The following is an 18,395-nucleotide window of genomic DNA, read 5'->3' as shown; positions in this document are numbered from 1 at the left end:
TTCCAAAATGCTGCAAACTCATTACATCCAAGTCAGTCAAGCTAACCCAGTCTTGGGGGATGATGGGCACCCCTGGAATTCAATAAGCTTCAAATTTTTAGTAGTACCCAGTGTATTTTGCTTTGTTTTTAAATGAGCTCAAAGCACAAACTGTAATTGCTTTTTGCACTGCACATGGAGAGAAAGTATCTATCCTACAGCAGATAACTGCATCATTTTAGATTACTGATCTTTCCTACTAGTCCTGTGTCCTCTGTTGTGATAGCTAACTCATTACCTTAGCTCACAGAGAGGGAAGCAGCAAGAACAGCATGCTGAGAGCATGGTTCATCTCCCACACTGCTCTCAGGTAGATCCTTTTTTGCTATGGTTACCCGAGTTGTCTATTGGCTATTACATAAACCTGTACAGATAAATGCATACATATTCCTACACACAATATATTCTATTAAAAAGTTTACAAATTATTAAGTGTAGTGTCTCTTTGGGCATTATTATTCACATCTCAATACTCCACATTCCAAATTCTTCTGAAATATTCATAGATTTAGAGAGTCTTAAATCTGTTTTAAACAGGAAAGCCACCGCTCTGCACATTTGGGGGTTACCACAAATTTCCAAATCAGCAGAAACACACTAATTGCAATAAATAAAGCAGAAAGCATTTTGAAGGTTGTTACTCCTAGGGCAGCTGAGAAGAAGAAATTCTCAGTATTTATCAGGATGTAGATTTTGAGGTCTGTTTCTCAGCAGCTCTGAAAATAGAACAATACAGGGACTGACCACAACTGATTTCTAATAAGATCGCGAGATCCCTTAATAAGAATATAAGAACCACTTACAATGAATGATATACAGCTGTTTAAGCAATTTAGAGATACAGAAATTCTAAACCCAAAGACAAAAGCTATGAGAAAAAAAACTTAAAAGCCCCCCAAATCCTCATTCTAGCGTAGATACAATGGATGCATACAATGCCGGCCTTTGGGAAAGTTACAAGAATAAGAAAATATGTACAGAAAACAAAAACTTATTTGCAAAAAGATGAGAGGAAAAAAAAAATCTTATTCCACAAACAGGCTATACATTAGTAAATTATCTTCTAAGCACTGTAGTGAATTTCAAACAGGACAGAAAACAGGACTCTTAAATTAAAACAAACTGATGAGATTTCTGTAGGCTGATACAGTCAGGTATGATTTAGAGATACAATACTAAGGACTGCACCTTCCTCTGGCTATTATTTTTTGTGTGATGCATTTGTGTTCTAATTTAACAATTTTCACACTATATTTTTGATTGGGTGTTTATTGCAGGACAGCTTGAATACATGGGTTAAGGGAGATTAACATAAAGATGAGCTCACTAAAAGCCTTTTGCTGGGACAATTCTCTGTTGGATGGAAAGCTTGCAGGTCCCAGCATGTGATCTCTCTGATGCAAAGATAAGCTGCTTTTTCACTCAGGAATTTAAAAACCCTTTCAATTCCTTTTTAAAATATGATTTATTTATTCTTTTTCCCCCATGCCTTTTATGTGAAAGATGCTGAAGACAATTACATACGAATATATATACGTACACACACATTTTGCACTCATATGCTTTTAGGCTGCTTTACCTAATAGATCATAGCATAAAAAAATTCTCTTCTTACTGATATTTTTAACACTGTGGATGCAGTGTGTATCTAATTTTATTTTCATTTCAAATGGGCTGGATGGTTAATTACAAAAGCAACAGGACAGTAGCGTCACGCAGTATCTTCTGCTTTTCCAGTGATTATGACAGGATATTCTTTGAGGATAATATGTTAGTCTAATGTAGCTTATCCTGCTACTTGTTGTTTTTATGACCTTACTTTTCATGGATCTTCCTTATAATTACCAATGCTATAAATACATGCGTCTGCAACTCCTAGCAACTCAAAAGGATATTTCTATATTTGATGCTTCTCAGTTTGCAGCCTCTGAATTGAAGTTCCTGGCTAAAGTCTAAGCATCCACAGTTAGTGCAAACTACCACCATTTCATCATAGCTGCTGTCTTTGATGAGGTTCAGATAATCCAAACCAGCTAAGAATCCCATTTCTGCACCCACCCAAACCTTACTTCTGTCATGCATACACCCCAGTACCCCTGACAGCAGTACAGGAGCCATCAACACAAAAAATTAAAACATTATACAAAGCGGACAAAAACTAACTCTTATTATCAGGTAAAACTGCCCTGCTCACCTGTCATGTGAAAATTTTAGCTGCTGGGTTTGTTGTTCATGAGCATTAATCAGCAGTTTCTTCAGTAGTTCACACTGTTGGTTCAAGTGTAAATCACGGATTTCTTGCTCTTCGGCACTGTGCGTATTGATCATCTCAGACCACTCTTTAGTGTGCTGTGCCACAATCTCTTTGACCTGTAGAGAATTAACAGCAGCTCTGCTAGAGGTTCTCAGCTAGTCTAGGAGATCAGCTATTACTGCTGCTGAAGACGATGTAAAGATACTCATAAAATAGATTATGAAGAATATAGCCAAGTTGTGAAAAGTGAAGTTACACAAATGAAGTTGCTTTACAGAGTAACAAAGCCACTGAAGACACTATAGTGTACTATGAAAACAGCTGTATAACAACCCCTGCTATTAGGACTCTACTATTTAATAACAAAGTGCCCTGAATAAATTGGCAGAATTTATGCTCTTCACTGTACTACTGTTATTTTAAAGCCTTCTGTAGCACTGAGTTAGCTCTCAATAAAATGGTTTCAAATCTTTGGTTGCCAAGAAAAAAAAAATATATTAAAAGTATTGAAATTAACAATGGAAAAAAACCTAGTAAGTAGGATTTCTCTGAGGGTTTAGATACAGACTTTGATTTTGTGGAGGCAGCTTCACAAACACAGTTTATAGAGAAATCTTGTATTTAATACAACCTGAATCTGAAGACGGGCTATGTATCTTTGTTTTACATTCATTAAGTCAGCAGGGAATCTGACAATTCTTCTCTTGCTTTTCTCCCAAAACTCACAAGAATAATGAGATTAAAGTTCTGGAAAGTTCCCAAAAGACGATATGAAGAAGGCTAAATCACCAGAGTTGTTATTAAAAGGATGTATTGCATTCAGTGATTTAGAAAAGAAGCTAAAAGACAGATAATTTTTTTTATCATTTAATAATTATCTTTGGGCATTTTGACAAGCTACCCTGCTTTTCCATAAATGTTATACAAAATATGCCTCACAATAACCCTATTTTCAGGTAGGCATTTCAGCTGCTACTATGGCAACTAATAGCATGTGGGTCATCTTCTATGAAGGCTAAACCTTATTTTTCAAACCAAAAATTGCCACCATATTGCTCAGAAAGGGAGAGATGGATGCCAGTGTTTTACATGCGGGCCCACATGTGGGCTCTCCTTAATGTAGAACAGTCTCTCCTGCACACACTGATGATGGTGAAAGGAGAGGGAACCTTAGCAGCCCCAGTCTCCATTCTGCTCTAGAGATGCTCCTCTGAAGGCCCTCTGACACAAAGCTCATGTTGTGTAATAAAGCTGGAGTCCCAATAAAAAAAAAAAAGCAAGCAGTTTGTAACAGAGCAGGGTGAATACCACTACCTGAAAGCCAGACTTGCATTTAACTATAGCTGAATAGTGGTCCCATATCAAAACAGATAGGACTAGGAGCAGAAGCAGTTGATAGAACGCTACCTGGAGCCTTCTCCAGCGGTCAGTAAAAAAAAAACAAAGCATTTTGAGGCTGGAGATTAGTATAACTAAAATAGGCCTAATTCATCAGGGTGTTTAAGAGGGAGCATACCTCCAGCAAAATGAGCCATACTTATTTTTGTGCACGTGGGCAAGCGTACTACTAAGCCAGAGCCTATCAACTACGATGTGGTAAATACACTGAAGTGTGTGGAGCAGTTAGTGGGAGCAGTAACTTTAATAAGATGTTCATAAGGCAATACTGCCTTCAGAGCCAGAAAAACACGAGGATTCCGTTATAAAATGGGTCAAAATAAATGCTTTGATATTGGGAAGGAAGAGACATTTCTCAGATGGAGGTTTTAAAAGGCTGAGGGGCAGACACTCCGGCTCACTTCTGGTACCCACCCAAGGCACTTGAGTTAGGACCAAGTTTAGTCCAAGCTCCTTGTATTGCTGATGCAAAAAAGGTGAGCAGTTTCAAAGCAGGATTTATCACACCTTAACATTGCCTGGAGATGCCCCTCGTATCGACAGGGCCTCAAGCAACTAGACACTTGAGTTTAGTTGCATGAATGGCCCTTCAATAGTGACCTCGCTTGGGTTATCAACCCCAGAGAGACCTAGACTGGACTTCAGAGGAGCTAAAAGTAAGTCATGTCTGAATTTATTTATTTTCAATGCAGAGTTTCCAAATGGAGTCAGCTCCACCCACAATTTGAGAAAGAAAGTACAGGTATATCCAAAGTCCTGAGTAATTGGGTGTAATTGGGACCACAACAGAAGAGGGACGACATACTCAGAAAACTTCTATGGTCACCATGTTAGAAAGTATTAATATTTAAAGGGGACAAGTGCTATTATATGACCCAAGAAGCAGGTAGAGCCAGGAGCAAATCACACCCGTGTACCACATATCTTGGCACAGGAGCCAACACATGGTTCCTCACACAGATTTGTGATTCAAATTGCCTTCCTGCAAAGAATGCTCTGACTGGGCTCTGCCTGCTTTCAAACATCAATAAATTGTAGCAGGATCTGTGACAGAGCTGGCCAAATATTCTACTGCATCGCTCGCTGCTGTGTGACTCTTCCATACATTCTGCTGCTTAGAACTGAGTTTCAGACTCATCTGAAGCATGAGAAAGTGCAGGGGATATTACCATATGAGATCTGATTCCTAGTCACAGTAGCAGCATCTTACATTGCCCTAGAAGGACAGTAACCAAAAAAAGAGTTTTCTTTTACTTAGAACCTCTTTATACCGTAGAGGAAATGCAAAACAAGCTTTGCATTAAAACTAAAAGGAATTGTGACAATAAAGTAGTGAAACAAGTAAGTGTAAAAGTAGTGGAAGACACGGTGAAAGCACAGATTCTGTGACTTAACTGCAGAGAGCATTTACAAAGCCCAAACAAATGCAGAGAAACAAAGACTCAAGGACTCATTGCAAATAAATAATGTGGTCATTGTTTTTAAATAGGTAATACAGTACAGAGGAACATGAAGGCAGGGATCCTCTGTCTCATGTACACCGGTATCAAAGAATCATAGACTATTCTGAGATGGAAGGGACCCACCATAAGGATAATAAATTTCCACTCCCAAAGAAGAAACCTGCAAGGAGACCTAAACATGGCAGTAATGGAAGCATTTGATCTGGGAAAACAGGAAGTAAGAATTGTTAAAAAACTACCTGGGTTCACGGACTAGCTATGTGCTACCAACTTCAAAATTGGCATGCAGTCTAAGAAGCAGGTAGAGCTCCTCATAAAACAATTTTTTCTCTAGGTGTGGGAGAGAAAGGGAAGATTTCCTTCTTTAAGTATTCTGCAAGCCTGAAGTCTCATTTCAGGTAAAGCAAGATATAACCTGATGAGAAGGATGTAAGGGATTTGTCAAATGCCAGTTACAAGTCTTGAAATATCCAATTTGACTCAGATTCAGGCAACCTTAGGACTCAAGACCATTAAATCATCTTAAATCCTATTTTGCTGGAGATCTGTGATAGACTTCAAAGTTCAGATGTAGCAGATTCAATGTACACCTCTGCTTTTCTCCAGTTTATTAGCATCAGAGTTAAAATGACTATTACATTTGCACTGGTCTGTGTTCTTGTCCTACTTTCCACTATTAAGGTAGTGTTGCTTATCCAAAAGGTCAGGGAAAATAACCATTTGCTAACTTCTGTCTTTCCTGTTCTACAGACTGTGTTTGCAATCCTGTCCTTTCATCTATTCCTACACTGGGCCTAAGAGACTAATTAAAATTTTGATAAGGAACTTTCTTTTTCGCAGCATATATGCAAGATGTTTGTTTAGTCACTAAGTTCAAGCAGGAATAATCTTTGAAGTAATCGCCTTTTTTTTCTTTTCATCCTCTGCCTGCTTGATATTTGGACCTACTTTTCTAATGCAGGGGAGTAATTTGCATCTGCTAGGTTAACTGTGTGTGAAGTACACACTGGGACATTCAGATCTAATTTAAATATTTTATGCCAAACTTGAGCTGTATGTTTCCTCATGACAGGAAGACTTTTGTAGGTGAAAAAGCCTCTTTGGTGCTAGAAGTGTACATGCACTGGAAGACATGAGATGTAATTAAAGCTGAATTATGGTACAATCTGATATCAAAATTAATGGGCCAAATGCTGAGAAACAATGAACAACTGTTAATTAATCAAACTCCCACTGTATCAGTGTAATGCGTTCAGCATCTCAGAATTTAATCTAATTTAATTGCACCTACCTTCATCTAGGAGAAAAGTTAATTTCCCTATGGTCTTGAGCACCTGTTGCTTGCAAACCTTTGAATGATCTCCAGGAATAACTCAAGGGCTCCCACACAGCAATTGAAACAAAAGAAGTCTGTGAGAGTACTAAAATCGGTACATAATCTGGACAATTTTTTTTATGGAACCACAGTGAGGAAGATATTGAAAATCTTTGACCTAGAGAAAGCCACAGAGGTAGATGACTTGCAGAAGTGTTCCTCAGGAATTACCCAGCACACAGAGACTTGGCATTTGTAAGGAGCTTACATTTAAGTCTACCTTCAAAATGTCATCCTAAAACCTGACACAGGAGTGGACAAAAATCAATCTGTTTTCCAGGTATGGATTAAATTGAAGGGAACCAGCTTGAAAGCAGGATTTTAAAGGGAACAGAGCTAAAAGCTACATACATTTGTGGAAAGGGAAAACATGAATCACATTTATTGGATTTGAAAGACTAATGAACACTTGGATGTCCCTCGTGTACAAATCACACCTCTTAAGTCCAGACTGTGAATGACAGAGGTGAGAAGCAGAGATCACAGCAAAGCACTTTCTACGCAATGTAACTTCAGATGAGTTTTAGAACTTATGTCTGGATGATTGGGAGCTAGCTTTCCTCAGAGAGTTTATTTCACTATGAAATGAACGAATTATCATTTTCTTAAGTTGTCAACAAATTTGCTTTTACTTAAGGAAACGGTTCTGGACTTTTCATAGGAGAAGAGAGAGAGAGAGATAAGACAGTACACCAGGTTTTATTCCTGGGGATTTTCCTACGCCTTTGGCTGAGCAGACAGCAACAAGAAAGAAACCTTGTTTAGAAAAACAGAATCTTCTCAATTTGAAATAAAAACACCAGAGAATAAAATTAAAAGAAGAAAAGACGGAAATTGCCTTATTCTAGTCTCAAAGATGTGTCTGCTTTTGTTTGTATTTTCTATACTTGTCTGAGTCTTCTCGTAGGTTTCATCTTTTACAGTAACTCTCCTGTACTATGGTCAGTCTCCTGTACTCTTTTTTTCTCCAGATCATTTTCTACATTGATATGTAACTGCCACCCTCTAATTTAGGTATCTTTCAGAAACCTGAAAGCACATCAACAGGCAGTAGATCAGACTTCCAAAGGAAATACGAAGTTGGTGAGCATGGCAGTGGTATAGAGGTATAGAGGAACAGAGGAAGCAGCTCTAAGCAACTCAACAAAAGCCCTGAATCACAGCTTGAGAGGAGCTTTTCTGAATGAACTACAGTTGAGTCTCAGAACACTTTTGTTCTCCAGCACCTTAGAGAAAACAATGCAACTAAGCACTGGAGGAAAAAAATAAAAGAAATAAGAAGACATGTGGTTCAAAAGCAACTTTGATGACTCCTCTCCTAAGAGACAGGCTGGCAAGTGTTGTCTGTGGTGTCAATGACAGAAAATGAAAAAGACACTTTATGTATACATTTTGAGAAAGTATCTACCTTCCAAATTTCATACAGAATACATTTGTCTCTTATTTTAGATAGAAATGACACAAATGACCAGTTTAGTTTCATCGGGCATGAATATGGCACTTTCTTCAATAATTTTAAAAGGGCAGGAAATTGATGTTGCTTTTCAATTTTTTTTTTAAGAAACACATTTAGACCCTCAATTATTCCCATTCTTTTGAACATGTTATTATTGCTGAAAATCATTCATATGCTTCCAAGAAAATTAACTGCCACTTGAGTCTCAAAATCTCTCTTTCAGATGTTGCATGTGTTAAAACTGGCTGTTTGCTTACCTTAGATTTGTGATCTGATGTTAGTGTCTGAATTTTAATTTCCGTTTCTTTCTTCAATTCAAGACAATTACTTCCTCTAAAAAAAGGAAAAGAGGAAAATCGCAAATGTGTGCCACAAATTAAATATCTTCCCATTCAGTCAGCTCTTACTAATTAAAATGTTAATCAAAGTTGAAGTGCTGCAGCGTATTGGAATGAAATTATTTCTTCAGGCAATTTATTCACAAGTTACAAAATATTGTTGGATTAATGATCATTCAATTCAAACAACACATGATTAATTCTAGATTGGCCCAGCAATTATTCTGTCAACCATCTTCATTTATTGTACTTGGTTCCTTCTCCAGGCTTAAAATACCCTGCCAAGAGAAACCAGTTTCTGCCTCAAAACTTATAGGCATACTCATTGCCTTGCCATGATTTTATCCTCTGTTTTAAAACTAATTGTTCAGTTAAAGTTACTGGGGTTGAATGCAAGTTGCAAAGCTTGTTTGGTGCAGGAGAAGTGCATGATTACGGAACAGGCTAGTAAAACACCTGCAGATGCCTATGCTGAAGCTCCCCTGACATGCCTGTGAGTAAGGAGATGGATGACTTCTCACCCACAGCATTTCCTTCACTAAACCCAACTACCTGGGCTGCACACTGGGTGGGACGGATATATAGAAAAACTACTCCTTTGCAGCTACAAAAGGAATTTCAATTACTGTCTCATGAAAATCAATACATTTTTGAAGGCTGACAAGCTCCATCTTTACCAATCTTGTTATTCCCCCTTTTGCAGCGAAGGGTTTTTACAACAGAATACAAATTCACACATTGAAAGTCTCTGGTTTTTTTTTTTTTGTCTGGAATAATACAATCTAGGAAGAGTCTATTTTAACATCACTGTAATATTTCTGCGTTGGATCATCCACCGATATAAAACAGTTTAACTTCACTGAGTGGATGAAGCCATATCCATTTTATCATCTGAAGCTGGCCCTAATAAGAATAGTTATTGCTTGACTGCAGTAACATTAATCCATGTTTGCTCTAGAAAAGGAGATTTATGAAACTCTTAATGTGTTTAAATGCCATTTTAATAACAAAGTACTGCTAAACTTATGGAAATCAGCTGAAAATTTTATCATCAAACAGTACCAGGAAAGCCCTCACAGAAGATAGTAGTGTGATGTGCCTAGTGTTCCCAAGGGCTACCAGAAGGACTAGTCATTTTTCTAGTCATAGCAAGGAAATTTTGGTAGAGATTTCTAACACTCATTTGACACTTCGGAAGTAATAAAGGCATAGAGGCAGGTTCTAACCACTGCTACCTATGCCTGAAAAAAACTCCAACCAAACAACAAACAGCTGGAAAGAAAGCATTTTTGATTAAGCATGTTGGTAACTGTGATCAGAGTCTGACTATAATTCATATAAGATTTGTCATATACTATGAAAAAGTCTGCTTCTTAGGTAAATTCAATGCATTTTATCCTGGATTAGTCTAATTGGTTCAATCACTGGAATTTTCAGAATCCCAGATTTCAAAACCACCAGCCGATCCCTTCTCTGGAAATGCAGCTTTCATTATACGTCAAGACAACTTCCATCTAGGCTGGATATAACGAGAATTGTCCCCAGCTGCAGTGGCATAGTCCATGGTTAAACCATCAAGTCATAGTTTGGAACAAATACCTATGAATAGCCCAACTCAATGTCATGTGTCCGTGCTCCCACACACAGATAAACTTGAATTTCTGGACAGTGCTGATAAATCAGAAGGTTCTTTATGTACCCTCAACTCCATTTCAGAGTGGGAACATGAGCATACATATCCCCGTAAGCCTCTCCAAGATTTGTAAGCAGTTGAAGTTACAAAAGAAATAGCACAGGAGGAAAAATCCTGTCCATCTGTCAGTGAATTAGCATGTGATTAAAAAATTCTACTTTGCTGAACAATATGCAGTTAACATTTGTCATACCATGTGGCAGAAATGGACCATGAAAAACTGTACAACAAAATCAGAACAGAAAGTCTTCTATACACTTATTAAAAAGCCTCTTTTTCAAGAAGTATCAGAGAATTCCACTATGAATGCCTTGAAAACACATTTTACATGTTCTTTTACAACTTTCATTGCTTGTAAAAGTTCCAAAATCATAGCCAAGGAAATGTAGCATGTCCTGTACCCACTGAACTCAAGACCCTTTATTCATTGGATCATTTCAGTTTAATAAAGACTTCTAAGTCGCAATCATTGTGTTCGCTTTTAATCACGTCCTTAAATATATTGCACAGTTGGGATGAAGAAAAGTGTGTGCTTAAGTACCTCACTGAACAGGCTTTCAGGGCTGCATACTTAATGACCCTGAAGGAAGCCCTTAACGTAAGACACAATGCAAGTAGTCAATGAAGTTATCTCAAACTGAAAATCATATTATCAACTACTTTTACACTAGTCCCACTTGGGGTTACTCTGGAAAGTGTTTTCCATTATTTACTGCACAAAGACAGCCATTACCACCTTTAACTTTCTAACACACCTTCATTTGTTGCTTTGCCCAGACAGGCAGAGGCACTGGTTATTTCTCAGGCTATGAGGAACACTGATTCATGACTCTTCTGATATGAGAATCTTAAATGCAAGGAAGCCTTTCTCCCCTGACAATAATTACTGTGCAATGTCTAGGGCTTAGTTCAATGCCACTGTAGTAAGAACCCTGACTGTAATTATGAATCCAGCTGTATCAATAACCTTCTGCTGTGTTATAGTCAATGGAAATTGAATCAAAACCACATTAAATTAATTAGTCCTGCAGTTGTTCACTCTCTGTCTGGAGAAGCAGTAATTTTCTGGAAGAACCCACTTGGCTTAGAAGTATTTGTGTGCTTACAGTTCTCCTTTCTTGAACAAAAACTCCACAACATGAGCTTTTGACAAAATGACGAGAATTCTTCTTACCTTGCTTACTTCTGACAGTTCTGTTTCTGTTCCCTTGCAAGTTTATAACATGCACACTCAAAACCCACTGCCATTCCAAACAATTTATAAAACATAAAATATTTGTGGAATAGTCCAATGCCAAAGAAGCATCTACGTTCAGTACTCAGTGAGCAAGTTGGTTGCCAGTTGTTGTTGCCAGATGACAACAATACAAAATTAAGGCTAACTGTGAGCATAGCTTCATGCAGAAATAAATAAAGTAATTCCTGCTTTACGTCACAGTATTACAGTACAAATCGCTGTCTCAATGAAAGCCCAGTCACAGGGTAAAAGATGGAGAGGAGAAACTGCTGCCAGATTGCATGATAACAGCAGGTCCTGCCACATAATTCCAAATAGGACTGTAAGAGGAACATTTTTTAAAGTCACCATATCTTCCAGGAACTTTTCTAGGACAATTAAGAGACTTACATAGATAATGTCCCAGGGCATCAACTACTGCAAGCCAAACCAGCTTTGCTCAAGTCAAAGGACTAATACTGATTTATTCCAGCAGATGATCTGAAGGCTTTTTTGATTAAAAAAGCCTTCAATTTGAAAACCAGCAGAACTCTTATTATTTTAAAATGGTCAGGATTTAGAAGGCAGCTTTTTCCCCCCAAATCAAATCAAATAATTGCTACTTCCTGGACATTAGACCTATTGAGGACATTAGTCTGCTCTCACTGAATACAACAGTGACAATCCCTGGGGAATGCAGTGAGACCAGATCAGACCACAGAAATAAAAATTTGAGGCAACTTCTTCTCTCTTGCTTTTTAAAGTCTAATGGTAAATAACTAGAGAAAGGCAAAGTGAGTACAACATCTATGGCCTGCTGCTAGAGCCTTCAGGCTGCTCATACTCATTTTGATATAGGATGCTGGTTCAAGCTGCAACTCATTCTTCTGGATGACCGTTTTATGATTTTATTCCAGACCACATAAAACACAAAAATATAAACATAAAACATAAAATCTATTTTAAGTCTAAAAAAAAAATTAAAATATATCTTACCCCTTCTTCTTGATTGCTTTCTCTAACATTTTCTCGTAAGATACCTTTTCTTTATCATACTGTGCCACTATTTTGTCAATTTGTGTGCAGTGCAACTTCTGCATAGCGCTGTGCTCCTGGAAAACAGTAGGATCTTACAATTAGGTTGCTGGGCTTTTAATACTTAGTTTTCTTACAGTGTAAAAATATCAGTGTACAAACAGACAAATCTGACAATGGAATTTAATCTGGTTTAGCCACTCGCTATTAAAGGTTCCAGATATTCCACCTTAAGCACTAGAACATTTCTTCTTTGTTTGAAAAATGAAAATCTGTAGCGGATCTTAAAAATGTGGTATACCTTAAAACAAAAGCATGATGGGGAAAAACTTCATCTTTTTGAATAAATGTCCATTTAAGTGCAATGTGAAAAATCAGATATACAAGCTCAAATTGTACCACTGAAAGTTTCTGAATGCAGAGGAGAACACACCTCAACCCAGATCCCCCCTTCCTCAATCTATCTCACACTGAATACAGTGCTCACCCCTTGGCTGCTGCAAATCAAATACCTCCAAGTCCAAACATTAGCTAAAAATCAAATCATTAACAACTGACATTCTGAAAATCTGGCCTGTGACCCCTAACAACAGCAGCAACCTTACGACTGAGAAATTCCACCTTGTTGCAGGGCATCTCCCTTTGCAGTCAATAGTAAGCTGTGCTATACGACTTTCAACTACACAAATGGACTGCAAATAACCATTTCTTGCTGTTTTTCCCCCCTCAAACAATACAGCACCTGCTGATAAACTGGACATACAGGGCTGCCTATGAAGTACTACACATCAGCGCTAACCCGCTGTTACTACCATAGTTATACGACTTATATTGGTGAAGTGGCAGAGTAGGTTGCTTATGGAAGGGAAGGAAAAAACTGTTCCTATGATGAAAAGATGAATCGCTAATGTTTGTTACATGATTGGCTCTAGCAATTCCATTCCATTACAAGACTGTACCAGAAACAACACACTTCACTTGGTGCTTACATGTTGACTTCATTATTTAACTTGACTTTGTGTCCTCCTTTATCAGAACATCTGCTCATAATGATGTAAATATTTAACTACCATGGACAGCATTAAATATGGAATTTACATTACAATAGGAACAAATGTTATTCTTGAATTTATGTTATTAATATCCAATTGCTCCACATTTAATCTAATGGTGACAAAAAGCCTTACATTAATTAAAATGGCCTCTTCCAGGACTTTATCTCTATTTTGGCTTATAGCTAATTTTGCATTTATTCTATCCTCACTATTCTACTGCTTTTTGATACTATTTTCTATATACCTATGTTTGCCTTATAATTGTTTCTTCCTTTCAAAACACTTTTACATTCACTTTTACCAAAACATTAATACAACTGTGATGTTTTTACAAATCTAGCCCTGAGCTGTACCTGAGCACTCCAACATCTGCCGGGCACTCCCCTGGGGAATGCATATGGCTTGCAAATTTTGTGTTTAGAATGGGGAACTGAATTTTCTGTTCTACAGAGAATTTAAAGGGAAACTGATAGACTCCATCAATATTAAAACATGCCAGCTTTACCAGGTAGTAGTTACAGTGACTAACCAGGTAGGAAAAAAATGGACAGTGGAAAGAATGACATAAGCTTGATAGCGGCAGCCAGCAACAAGTGAAGTGACTGAGAGAATCTCCCAAACTACCCACTCCCCCCTAGGTGAAAAGAACAATACAATTCTTGCTATAAAAGACTAAGCGCAAACATTCCACAGCATGAGACACCTGCATACTCATGTAACACTTCTGCATAACCCGGAAGGGCACATCACGTAGAGTTAGAATCCCTGCTTCTCCCCGAGGACAACCATGATTTAAGCCTTCTCTCTTTATCACAAACCCACTCTAATCTTTTGCAGAGTGCCATCTACTGCTCCTTACTCACACACTACACTGTCTGGCACCTGAAACAGATACATGTTGTGGACTGTATCCCCCTCATTTCCTTCCCTGGTCCTCCTCCCCATCCAGTTAATGAAATACACATTTATTTGTGCACAATATAAACAGAGTTGGAAGAGGCAGATGGGCTACTAACAACCTCTACATGCAAGGCACAGAGTACTAGGAGTCAACTGCCAATCAGTGGTCCCTTGAATTCTTTGACCTTCAATCCTTGGAACATTATTTACAATGGGTTATGATGCAAGTTTGATTTTCTGTCTATGCTCAAAGCGAAATTCATCACAGCTAGATGCTGCATCCAAAACTTCTGTCAAGATTCTAATAAATACGAGTGGTTTTGCAGCATCTCAAAACACCTTTAGTACGTTTTGTTTTTCAGATGCAAACAAAGTTTCAGGTGGTACTATGTTCTAGATTGATTCAGAGTCTGCACATAAAACTCTCCTCAGGTAGCTCTCTCATGATTTTCTCGAGTTCAATGAATCTTCAGTTTGAATTCACACACCTTTTACATTAATATATTCACAAATTACATTTAATGATTGTATTAAAAACTGAAGCCACAATTCAGCAAAGGTTCAGAGAGGCCACCTAACTGATGTAAAAAGCCTCAAATCACAGCAAGCCTATCCATAGGAAAAAAGTAAAGAATCATATATTTCCATTGACTGGGGGAAGGGAAGGGGACCAAAAATCGCAATTAAATCAATCTAAGAGAAAGAGAAAGAGAAAGCAAACTCCTATGATCCAATCTGTTATTCCTGTCTGGTATTTCCCTAGAGCAACACAAACACTCCTGTGTACAACTCAAAACTGAGGTCTGGAGGATTCTCATTACAGAATACAAAATGAGGAAATAAAGAAATAATAATTTCCAAATCAACAATCCAATTTGGAGTTTATTTGTCTCATAGCCTTTTGCACTGTCTCTTTTGCATTGTGAAATGGGGATCTTTTCAATGACTCTTTTTTTAACTAGACTTTATTTCAAAGAGTTCATATAGTCAATGTCAATATAGGAAATGAAATCAGGAAATTAATTCTGGGATTCATATTTTTGAGTGGTAACTATGCAATTCTGGTTACTGTCTATGGCCACATTAAATTCTTTAAGGGAACTCCCATATTAGCTCCTATGCCATGTAAATCAGAGTCCCTTCCTCTCTCTTCCACACTTGTATGCATTCATTTTCCATAATGCCTTTTCAAAGGCAAACTTTAGATGGAAAAGTCCTGGCCTTTCTTTCCTTAAACAACTTACTCCTTCAGACCTCCGGAGTGTCTACTCCATAAATTAGAACCAACCTATTTCTGGAACTTTTAAGTTCAGTCTGCTTTAATACACAAGCTTCTTCAAGCTGATCACAGATAAACTGTATAGCTCCCCTGCTTCCCCCCAGCTCATAAAATGCATTAAAAACAGTGATGAGAACACCAAGCATTTCCCCAAGATCATCTGCGAGCTAATACGTCCACACTTTTCTCCTCAGACTCTCTTTTCCAAATCCAGTAAGTTGCCCTTACTGGCGCATTTAGCAAGGCATGCTCTGGACAAGCAATTTCTTGTTAGGACAGACTTGTACTCTGTACTTAAGATCAGCAGGACATAGGCTGGCTCAGACCTAAAATAGCTGTGGTTAAGTTAATGTTGAAAGTCCTCATGAGTGCACAGCATTTTCAGATTGTGGCTGGCAATTTTTTCCTCAGATTAGAGGAAGCAAGTGCAAGCCTGAACAGATGGATCAATTTTTTTAACATTAGCAAGTGCAGTCTTTCTAATGATATCCTTACACTATTGTGAGTCACAAATATCAGGGACAGAGCTCATTGTGTGTAGTTATTCTCTATGTAACCATGGTACCATTTTCATCTGCAAAAAGCTGATCTAGCAAACTGGTGGATCTTGTCCAATGATTGAGACAGTAGTAGTGTTTAAATATAAGACCCTCCCTAAAAGGCCAGTCCTAGGAAGGTCCAGAAACTGTTCAGAAGTGTGAATGACAGATTCTTCTTCTCAAGCAAGGCTTTGCACGCACCACTAAAATGGAAAAATCACTAATTTCCTTTCTGCATAGAGTCAGTAAAGACTCTAAACTATAATCATTCAACTTTCTTATACTACTAAGAACCCCCCAAAATACCAGTTACTGGAAGTCCAAACAGTCATGAAAATAAACACAAAGACTGATAGTAAAAATGCTTAGGCAACTACATTACGTGAGATCTGCAATGAAATCTGCTATCAAAAGAGAACAAGGGAATAACTGCTCCCAGACCCCAGAATGGATTTGCATGTATTGCTAAAACTCAGAACTTCAGATACCTTCCTCATTTTTTATGCCTCTTTCTGTAACGAGAGCAATGTTTTTTTAATTATAAAGGACAGGAGAAAATTTGGTGTGATTTCTAATGTAAAGTACATTTCAGATAGCATTGTATGTATTTGGAACATCTTTGCCAACAGTACCAAGCAAAAAGCTGACTATAAAGTGGTTAACATAGACATAAGCAAGGAGATAAGGGCATTTCAGTTTCTCAGCTACACATTCCAATTCTCTTTGGAGATTCTGCAGTTTCTCCATTCTGTCTTCAATGCAGCACCTTCTCACATCATTACTGCCTTTTTTTTCCAAGCTGCCTGTCGATATGTCATGCAAGAAGGAGCTAGATAAAATCATTACCTAAAAAAGGTGAACTTTGGATGCTTATATGGGTCAAACGAATGTGCACTGAAACTCAGGGAGACATATAAAGAGTTGTTAAATGGAAAATTTGCTCACTGGAGCATATTTCAGTGCATTTAAAATACATACGCCTTTCTTGGTGGTCCAACTACTGTTCCCTAGTTCTTTCCTACAATTTAATTAGGAGCCGTCTGTGCTAGTGAGCACTACAACTTTTTTTTCAATTAGAGTGTGTTGGTCAGAGAGCTCTTAATGAACATACCTTGGCATGTTTCTTCTTTAAGGCATTCAGCTCTTTCTGCTGTTTCTTTAAATGCTTTATATAAGCCTACAAAAAAAGAGAAGTTGGATCAATCTTTCTGTGGTCATACTGAATTTAACCAGGGAAAAACCTGGCCACTTAAATAATTAGGAACCGATCTTGAAAAGCTTGTGTCCATACTCACCTTCATTTGCTTTAAATCTTCTATCTTCACTTGAGGAATAAGATCTATACCTAGGAAAGTATCAATACAGTTTATCTAAAACTTCATACATACTAGTATATCTCATACTTTTAAATTTGAAACCTATGTTTAAGTCAGCAATTACTTTTTTTCACCACAAAATAATAATTGCAGATTAATGGAAAAAATAATCATCAAGATACAGCTAAGATACAGTTAATTTCCTTTTCAAATGCACCGCTCAATCAACTGCCTTGTGAAAAATAAAACAAATCAATGTATGTATTTTAATGTCTTATGGTTCTGGACTAAAGTGTCAAAACACAGCAATTTAAGAATTGAAAAAGCTCCTTTCCTGAAAACACAGCAAGCCATCTACCTACATTAAAAGTATTTGGTCCATAGTTGGAGATTGCTCGTTTTGGGTGGGAGGCTTCTTGGGTAAGATTCTACATTACTATGTATAGGGTTAATTGAGGTTAAATATACTACTTCTCCTCAATTTAAAACACAAATATCACAGCAGTGAAAATTTACCTGCAGCCTTATGTTAATAGATGTAAAATTCGCATTTTGGTTAATACCAGACTATGAAAAAAGGAGCAACAGTACACTTCAAGACTAAAGGAGAGTTAAAAATGCAGGAGAAAAACAAAATCATAAATGAAAAGCCTAATGAAAACTACAACATTCAAATTTATCACACAAGACTAATAGTACTATTTAGAGGAAAGAAATTATATTTTGATCACCTTATCTGCAATTCAAACAAAACACAATCTCATTTCATGCTTACACTTTAATAAATGTTTTGTGACATTTTATGACTTTTTTAAACTACTAAACAGATTCTAAATGTAACCATTAATAAAAATGTCAACACAATGCCATGAGAGCTGCAATGCAGTTTTCTTCCTGAGTTTTTACACAAAAATGTTTGCCTGCACATAAGTAGTCTGCAAACCTATTTAGTTAACTGCTCTTAATAGTGTCTGTGAACTCTAAGATTCCCCTTGCTTTTAAAAGGACTTTCTGCCTTTTAAGGTGAATTTAACTGGAA

The 18,395-nt window shown here is 37.4% G+C and overlaps 1 protein-coding gene across 7 annotated transcripts in view; it reads right to left on the bottom strand.

Moving 5' to 3' along the window:
• The window catches only part of PLCB4 (phospholipase C beta 4), a 205,358-nt gene that overhangs the window by 11,520 nt on the left and 175,443 nt on the right, over positions 1-18,395 (bottom strand). For all 7 annotated transcript variants that reach the window (XM_054062739.1, XM_054062738.1, XM_054062737.1 and 4 more), the window contains 5 exons: positions 17,336-17,385; positions 17,152-17,217; positions 12,229-12,344; positions 8,243-8,318; positions 2,234-2,409 (listed from right to left, as the gene is read on the bottom strand). In XM_054062739.1, coding sequence (XP_053918714.1) covers positions 2,234-2,409; positions 8,243-8,318; positions 12,229-12,344; positions 17,152-17,217; positions 17,336-17,385 — 484 coding nt within the window. The remainder of the gene's footprint in view (positions 1-2,233; positions 2,410-8,242; positions 8,319-12,228; positions 12,345-17,151; positions 17,218-17,335; positions 17,386-18,395) is intronic.

This window comes from Cuculus canorus, chromosome 3, assembly GCF_017976375.1.
Source record: "Cuculus canorus isolate bCucCan1 chromosome 3, bCucCan1.pri, whole genome shotgun sequence".
NCBI classification, from domain to species: Eukaryota; Metazoa; Chordata; class Aves; order Cuculiformes; family Cuculidae; genus Cuculus; species Cuculus canorus.
This window is presented reverse-complemented; position numbering and strand designations above follow the sequence as displayed.